General features: G+C 39.6%; 1 protein-coding gene across 1 annotated transcript in view; it reads right to left on the minus strand.

Moving 5' to 3' along the window:
* Window positions 1-727, minus strand: part of CBG24533 — a gene marked incomplete at both ends in the record, with an annotated part of 3,754 nt that extends 3,027 nt beyond the window's left edge. The window contains one exon of the mRNA XM_045241118.1: window positions 666-727. Coding sequence (XP_045091359.1) covers window positions 666-727 — 62 coding nt within the window. The remainder of the gene's footprint in view (window positions 1-665) is intronic.
* Between the last annotated feature and the right edge of the window lie 464 nt (window positions 728-1,191).

Consider the following 1,191-nt stretch of genomic DNA (forward strand, 5'->3'; position numbering starts at 1 on the left):
TTATATTACGATAAGCGATTTACCATTGACCACTTTTTGGTATCTTGAACAAGAACCGAGAAAAATTGGCTAAAAGTTAAAAGTTAGGGAGCCCTTCTATAACAGGTTTTACGGTAAAATCAATTTTCATAAAAAATTACTGAAGGAAGATTTGGAACAAAACATGTCCCAACTAACTTGATAACGTATTGTCTTTGAGTCGCATCAATCGAATTGCCAGCTGCGTTCTCAGGGTTCGGGTCATCCCATGAAACAATGGCACTTCCACCAAGCGACTTTTCTTCAGATCCTAGCTCCAACTGACGTGGGAGGCCATAATTTTCCAGATTGGGGCCCTTGTGGTGGACGAGGTTAGGAACGCAGCGTGTCTCGTCGTCTGCGTCTCTAGCTTTCTGAATTTGAAGCGGCTCTATCTCGGTTGCTAGAAACGCTAGAAAACCGAATTTTATACAGAATTTCGTCTATTTTATAGATTCAAAAGATTTTTTCAAAAAATGACCAAAATCCAATGGAAAAATTAGAAAATCACATTTCTAGCGCTTCCAGGAACCGAGATATAGTCGCTTTGAATTTGGGAGGCTAGAGACGCAGACGACGAGACACGCTGCGTTCCTAACCTCCAATAAAAAAGTAGAAAAACTCACGCGAAGTCCAGCGAAATTCACATTTTTGTGAATAAGTAGAAGAATAGATAAATACTGATATAACAGGTTATAGATAAAAACATCGGAAGTCAATAAAAATCAATGAAAAGGCCGGTGGAAAATCAGGAACTCAGCCATAAAGGGGTGTAAATAGGGAGTGAATAAAGAATAATTAGATAGAAAGTGGATAAATAGGTATATTGAAGAAAATCAGAAGAAAGAGGCCTGTGGAAATTCAGATACTAGCCATTGGGATAGAGTAAAATAATGCAGAAAGTCACATTTTGCGGTGGTGGGGTCGAAAACGAAATAGTGCACGCAGAGAAGGAGAGAAACAGTATATAGAAATAGCATGGAATAGACACGCAGCAAAACCGGAGAAAGAAGGCTCATCGAACGTTTTTGCGGGGAGAGTAGCAAAGAATGACATCATCCGGTTGGTCATAAAATGAGAACCCTTCTCTCATCAGCCTTTGCTCACTCTTGGAAACAGAATTAATTTATCGCAAGTTGTGCATTCTGAGGCCGTATGCAAGAAAGTGGAAAA

The sequence above is a fragment of the Caenorhabditis briggsae genome (genome assembly GCF_000004555.2).
Source record: "Caenorhabditis briggsae AF16 supercontig from assembly CB4, cb25.NA_179, whole genome shotgun sequence".
Lineage (NCBI taxonomy): Eukaryota > Metazoa > Nematoda > Chromadorea > Rhabditida > Rhabditidae > Caenorhabditis > Caenorhabditis briggsae.